The 7,187-nt window shown below is 42.2% G+C and overlaps 1 protein-coding gene across 1 annotated transcript; it reads right to left on the bottom strand.

Annotated features, from left to right (window-relative positions):
- Positions 1 to 1,470: 1,470 nt before the first annotated feature.
- Positions 1,471 to 6,901, bottom strand: slc14a2 (solute carrier family 14 member 2). The gene is made up of 9 exons (XM_088375402.1): positions 6,746 to 6,901; positions 6,142 to 6,307; positions 5,582 to 5,771; positions 4,435 to 4,563; positions 2,808 to 3,000; positions 2,492 to 2,639; positions 2,238 to 2,372; positions 2,111 to 2,160; positions 1,471 to 2,018 (listed from the first exon to the last, which is right to left on the bottom strand). The coding sequence occupies exons 1-9, from the start codon at positions 6,767 to 6,769 to the stop codon at positions 1,632 to 1,634; spliced, it is 1,422 nt and encodes a 473-aa protein (XP_088231528.1). The 5' UTR covers positions 6,770 to 6,901; the 3' UTR covers positions 1,471 to 1,631.
- Positions 6,902 to 7,187: the final 286 nt, after the last annotated feature.

Raw genomic sequence — 7,187 nt, 5'->3', positions numbered from 1 at the left:
TCAAGTGCCCACACACTATTGCCCTAAATATCATGTGGCTATATTTCATGTAGTTGCTAATTCTATGCTATAAATTCACTTTAGTTTCTTAAGTCATGTTACTCAAATGAGGAGTTTCAGACCAATACAGTAAATAAAGGTCCCTGGCACATGTTATTGAGTATTTTAAATTCTATTTTTTGAAATTTCAGATCATGTTTCCCCAACCAGGCTACTGTACATTAAATATATTGTACAGCTTACACGCATGCAATTTAGATAATGTCAAATATATTAAATAGTGTAGTGCAATAAATTCTGTAATGCAGTATGTGTGACTGAAGCAATCAAATCAAAACTTGAATTTGTAATGATGCGGTACTAAATTGAAGTTGTCTGTTGTCACTCATCATTCCTTTTGTAGCATCACAAACTCATTTTGTGTCATAATGTGACCATTCCTCATATCTCTCTTGCTCAGAGGACAATCTCTGTGCTAAGAAATCTTTTGACGCCACGGTTCAGCTCTTCACTTTATCTTTGCTGACACCATTTAGTCACATTGTTCGTCGGCAAATATTTCAACTATGTTATCCAAAGGGCAAGTCACACCAGCAGCGCTCCACGAGTGACGTGCTTCCCTGCAGCTTAGTATATGTAATAGTATCTTACTTCATATTTATGTTTGTTAATATTGCAGAAGCCCAAAGAAAGACCAAAGTCTGTTTGAACTAAATTAGTGCAAATGAGAAGGGATGACTAATGGGGGTATCGCCTTCCAGAATGGCCAGGGTGCAATAGATGCTGAGTAGGCAACATTTATCACAAAATGGGATTCTGTAAAATGTTAACTCGGGCAATATGAGAGTCTAATAATGACAACCTACTTCACTCATAATCAAATGTCACACAGACATAAAAAAGGGAACGCCCGCTATTCATCAAAATTTACCATGTAGCTCCCTGTCCCCATCAAGGCCTAATGTGGGATTTCCGTTGGTCCACTTGGGTGAGAGCTTCACAGGTTGGTTCCTTCAATGCTCTACTGTAGCTCCCGCTCCAATGCCAAATAATCACGCCACCTGCTAAACACAGTCTGTACCGCATCGTGACCATATAAGTTTATCTCATCAAACCATGAGACATGATTCCAGTAATACATGTCTGACTCCTTAGTCTGCTTATCTTCAGCAACCTGCAATGCCTTGCATTGTCTTTACGGGTGGTTTCCTTCTGGGATGACAACCATGCAGACTAATTTCATGCAGTGTGTGATGTAACGACTGTACACTGTTGGGCTGACCCCGCAACCATTCCAATCCTTGCGGCAATGCTGGTGACACGGTGACAACACTCAGACTTGTCCTGTCTGCACGCAATTTCTTTGTTGACCATGGTGAGGCTTGTCAAACCAGAACTCCTAGTGATGAGTATGAGAGTGTAAGATTGATATTTAACAAAACTTAAGTGTTTTTGGCACCAATAAGGGAATTTCAAAGTCAAAGTCAGCTTTATTGTCAATTGGCGACATTGCTAAAGAGTGAGTTGTTAGACTCAAATTTGGTGAGGATTTTGGTATACAACATGGTAGAATAAAAAAATATATCAAACTTTTCACAGCTTCGTTTTTTCTCTGTTACTCCATTTCTCTTTCATACATAATCTGTAAGCATTTCATGTGTCTGGTTGTCCTCTGTAGTTGTTTCCTCCCCAGTGTTACTTTGCTCTGTCTCTGTTTGGGGCCCTGTGACAATTTGTGTCATGTTGGCTTCCTCCATGGCACTGAGGTTGAGCCTCAGCTCTTCTTTCACATTCATTATTATCACATCAACATTAGCTCTCTGCTCCTTCTTCTTCTGCTCTTCCTCCATCTTCTTCTGCTTCTCCTGCTTCTTCATTTTCCAGAAATAGCACAGATTTTTCTCTGGGTAGGTGACTTTGGCTAGTGGCAGCTTAAAGATCTTATTGGTTTCTGTGGTGATGAGCAAAAATGTAAGTGCAGAGAGACAGAAGGGCCACGTGCAGGCTGGGAGACCAAACTGTAAAGAAAAATATAAAATTGCAGTTCATACCAATGCAATGTGGATGGATGGGGTTAACATAATACTGATTTATGGTTTGGAAAACATACCACTGACATGATGTTGGCAATGGCAGAGCCCAGGTATGCACAATAAAACCCTACAGAGCAGAAAAGAGAAGATGATAAATAATGACATTCATTAAAACCTCAAACAATGATTGTGATGCCAACTCACCGCAAGTGATAGCAAGCAGATGCACTTGCCAAGTGAGCGCATAAAACATTCCGCCAATGGCAATGCATGCCAGCACGCAGTTGTATCCCCACAGTCCAAAATAAATTGCGCCAAACGGAGCTGCCAAAGCCAGGCCTGCGCAGCAAAATACAAATAGAGATCAACAACATATATTTGGGTCACTCACAACAGCTAGCTCAATATCATCTTGGGAGACAGGGTTTTAATACATGACATTTATTTAGCGGACCTACCTGTAAGCATGCCGATTGTCGATCCGAGGACGGCGTGAGCGCACGTGATGGGGGAGGAGATAAAGAGTGAGATGATGAAGATGCCTCCTGTCCAAGGGTTGTCACAGCCGTAGACCTGGCCAACTCCCACAGGCACCGACATGAACAGCTGAGGGGACATTGATTCCCGCATGTTAACAAAAACAACCTGGACCTCGGAAGCCTGGAACGAAAACTTTGGACCTCTTTGAATCAATGTGCTTAAGAGCCTACCAAGGACGGTTGATTTCTTACATTGCCATAAATTGGTTGTGTTCAACACATGCAAGCGTCTGACCTTGGCAACGTCGATTTCCTCCCAGGTGATATTAGGCAGCTCGGTGCGTGGTTGGATGAGGACTTGAGGAAAGTGGTGGTTGTAGTGACCTGTGGCCACTATGTGGAGGCACACCAGAATGTTGAATGGCAGTGTGAAGACTGGCAGATCCCAACGACTGTTAATGGACGCCAAGGCACTGGACACGACTGGGCTGAAACAAAGCCAAATCTGTAAACCTCTGATAGATGTCATAATCAATTATGGGATCTGGCTAACTATTTGGTTGACATGTACCAAGACTTGCCGAGCTACCAATCCGTTCGCTATAGTATTTGTCCTCATTAGGATTCAGGCACCATAGCCTGTTCCAGCTGGCTTTGCGTGAGCCGTCGGCCATTTAATTGCATGGCACATGCTGTGGCCATATCGACTACGATACTGCTGGCTTTATTTTGCTCTAAACTCTAGACAGCTTTCCCTTTTCGATACTTCCGCATTATGATATTATACGTATGACTCCCCTTCTATGTTCCTTTTGTTCTAGTTGTTGCTCCAATATTAGAATAAGTGAAACTTCGAAATTCCTCGTGTGTTTTTGCATACTCAGCCATAAAGATAATTGTCACTCTGACAATTGAACACCTAAGGTCAATTTAGTGACTTCAATGAGCTGACTATTACCATCCCATTTTTTCACACCTTGCCACAACTGGTTTGACTACATTTTGGTGAGGCCACATCCGTGCTCCCAGTCATTCCAATTACCCAGCGAATGGGCGTTTCTGCCGCACACATTCTGTGTTTATCTGGTCACGTTTCTGTCCCGCATCTTTGTTCTCACCGCTTCTTGCTTGTGCGTCTCCATTAAGCACGCAATTACTGTCACCCGCTCTTCATTATCCCTCGTGTATTTAATTAAGCCTTGCCCGTGCGACTCTATGTGATGATTTGTTTACGCTGTCTCTGTTCACGTTGTTTACATTGTCTCTGTTCACGCTGTCTCTGTTTACTCTGGTTACTCTGAGTTCCCCCTTCGTGAGTCATCACTTTATCGTGATGGAGGGGTTTGCGTGTCCTAATGATCCTAGGACCCAAGTTGTTATGGATGGATGGATGGATGGATGGATGGATGGATGGATGGATGGATGGATGGATGGATGGATGGATGGATGGATGGATGGATGGATGGATGGATGGATGGATGGATGGATGGATGGATGGATGGATGCATGGATGGATGCATGGATGGATGCATGGATGGATGCATGGATGGATGCATGGATGGATGCATGGATGGATGCATGGATGGATGCATGGATGGATGCATGGATGGATGCATGGATGGGCGGGCGGACGGATACTCTAAGTTCACATCTGTTTTTGCTCCTGTCGTCTTTCCCCGTTGCTGTCCGCTATACTACCTGTCTGTTGACCGTGTTGGTCCCTGTTCTCCTGTTCCCCTTTCCCTTCAATAAACCTTGGTTCAAGCTTTGCCCTGCTTCATTCCATGACAGGTGGCTGATTAAGATACATTATTCTCTTGAGATATTCATGTCTTTGTTTTGTTTTTTTCATTAACATGGTTAATGTTATTGATTTTATTTTGACAAATTCGTTAAATATGACTCCAATCGTAACATCTTACCACATCATGGACAAGAAGATGTTAGGCAGCAAGAGCCACCAGTACCAGTTTCCAGCATTGGAGAAGACAGCCATCAACAAGCCCACGAGGATACCATTGTAGCCATACAGTCCCGCAGCAATTGCACCTCTGAAAAAAATCATGACAGCCCAAACGATTTAGGATATTTTCTAACCCAGGGGTGGGCAATTCATTTTTCCAAGGGGCCACATGAAAAACCTGAGTTGTGTCAGAGGGCCACACCTACGATAACTTAAACCTGCTCAATTTTCTTCCATTGTAAAATGCACTCAATTATTTATTTCAAATAGCTGGTACTGGTAATTAGAAGAATACAATTATTCTGTTTATATTTATATTAAGCTATGTGAAATTGTGGTGTATAGGTCAAATAAAAAACAATCATTAATCAGTACAATTTATTCTTAACTTCTTTAACTTTTCCTCAAATGACAAAGCCGCTGCATCTCGGTGTGAAGTTTGATAAAAAGTCCTTGTTGGGCTTGCAGTTTTGCTAGCAATGCATCAGCCTCTGTTGCGCGCTGTTTATCAGACAGATATATTTGGCACTCCTTGTCAACTTTTCTTTTCTTTGCGTCAGCACACATTTTGAGGGCAGCATTACTTCGCGCTGTTCACCTACACCAGTGGTTCTTAACCTTTTTGGAGGTACCGAACCCCATCAGGTTCATATGTGCATTCACCGAACGGGGGTGTGTGGGGGGCGGGTGTGTGGGGGGGGGGGGGGATGTGTTCAGCCATGACATACCAGCTCTGCCGAACCCCTGAAGCCGTCTCACCGAACCCCTGGGGTTCGATCGAACCCAGGTTAAGAACCACTGACCGACATGCACAGCTTACATGCACGCACGCTACACGACAGTTCTTTCAAAATAAAAGCAGAACAGTTGTATTGCATGTACGACACAGATTTTTTTTTATTTACTAAGTTGTAATCAAATGTAATTTATGATTGCGGGCTGGACAGAGACGCACAAAGGGCCGGATATGGCCCGCGGGCTGTATTTTGCCTGGGCTTGTTCTAACCACTGCTCACAATAGGAGTTTTTATCTACACGCCTTTGCTTATTGTTAAGAAATCAAAAGCTCACACCACTATTATAATAACGAAAAATGAATGACTAACCTGTTCTGTCGAAGAATGAGGGCTGAAATGGTGGCAAAGAGAGTCCCCACAAATCCGTTCAATGCCCACCAGTAGTTCTGCAGGATGAGCCCCGCAAAGATAATGAGGCCACTCAATGGGTTGTTAACAAACATAACCTGGGCGGCCCCACGCAAGACCCAGTCCAGCAACTGGAGCAAGAAAAACTGTTCTAGAAGAAAAATAAAGAAGATAGCGTGTCAATGTTATCTTCTGTCTGCCTCAACATTTTAATGCTCCATGGAACACTCCTATCTCAGTGCGAGTGTCACGGGTGAGCTTGAGCGTATCCTGGTTGATACTCAGTTGCAGGGCACCTTTTCGAATATCTTTTATTTTCTCATTGAAACTAATAGACAATTTAAGCAGGCAAGGAATTTATTGATGTTGATAAACATCGAAATGCAAAGTCAGCTAAATTCTAACAGAAGCAGGAGAAAGTGTGCGTCTAGCAGGGAGCTGGAACATGTCCCAGCTGTAGACTGCGCCCTGAGAGGGCATCAAAATAACTATGTAGGTGTCGGCTATTAATGAAAACTTACTTTCCATCCACTTTGCAAAAATCGCCATATCTCCGGAGAAATAGGAGACCCCCTTCAAGAAGCGAGCCTTGGCCCGCCTGAGGCACGTGACTTGTGCCGCTGGCTGGACAGCTTGCTTGTCATTCTCACACTTCAGGTCAAGTTGTGCCATCAAGGGTTGCAATTCCTGCAGCAACAATTCATAATTGGACTTTGCTCAATTCTCATCACTGAGGCTTTGGGTACACGCACATCTGGCAATGCACAGCTCGTACAAAGATCTTGATCATCCTATCAATATCCTCAGGAAACAGATCAGTATAATTTCTTTTTACAAATACTCAATCTCATACGCATGCACTATTCATAATTCGAGAATGCGCTTTTTTTACCACTGTCAGAAAGGATGGCTTTAATAATTATAACTTGTGTATAATATAATGAGAATATTCTGCTGCCTAATTTACCACATCAAAGGTAAAAAAATATATCCCTGGTAAATATTTTGGCAAGGCTGACATTTATATATATATATATATATATATATATATATATATATATATATATATATATATGATACGAATATATATATGAATAAATGAATAAATATACACGATCCTCTTACCTTTGTAAAACGTGACCTCGGCATATGTTTAAATGGTTTTGAGTTGACTTGGCATGGCTTGCCAACTGTACGTCGCCACTAATCCCTTCCAATCTTGCTCCACCTCTTTTTGCTCCCTCTCCAAAACAATCTTTTATTATCTCTGCCCAACCCATGTTCAAGAAAATTCTTGTAAAAATTCTCTGATATGCAAATAGCTTTAGTTGTCTTACATTCGCTTTTGTTTATATGCTTTACATTATTCTGTTAGCTGTCATACAAGCATAAACTACACCTACGTTAGTATTTTCCTCGAAAGCTTTCTTCTGACAAGGGATGATTGAAATGGAATGATTTATACTCATTGGTGAAATTTCAACTCCCGTTCTGATGTATGCAAACTTTGTTTTGCATGTATGCAAATGAACCACATCATGCATATGCAGTCATGTGCTGGAGTGAA

Source organism: Syngnathus floridae, chromosome 5 (assembly GCF_059516105.1).
Source record: "Syngnathus floridae isolate MCC-2025c chromosome 5, RoL_Sflo_1.0, whole genome shotgun sequence".
In the NCBI taxonomy this organism is placed as follows: domain Eukaryota; kingdom Metazoa; phylum Chordata; class Actinopteri; order Syngnathiformes; family Syngnathidae; genus Syngnathus; species Syngnathus floridae.
Note: the sequence above shows the minus strand (reverse complement) of the source record. Positions and strands in the feature narration are given on the sequence as shown.

Bases quoted from the DNA above. Each gene is read 5' to 3' on its own strand.
- slc14a2 (XM_088375402.1), bottom strand. From the start codon at position 6,769: ATGCCGAGGTCACGTTTTACAAAG. The intron at 5,772-6,141 runs GTAAGTTTTCAT...TTTTTCTTCTAG, and splicing joins TTTTGCAAAGTGGATGGAAA to AACAGTTTTTCTTGCTCCAG. The intron at 4,564-5,581 runs GTTAGTCATTCA...GATTTTTTTCAG, and splicing joins CTCATTCTTCGACAGAACAG to AGGTGCAATTGCTGCGGGAC.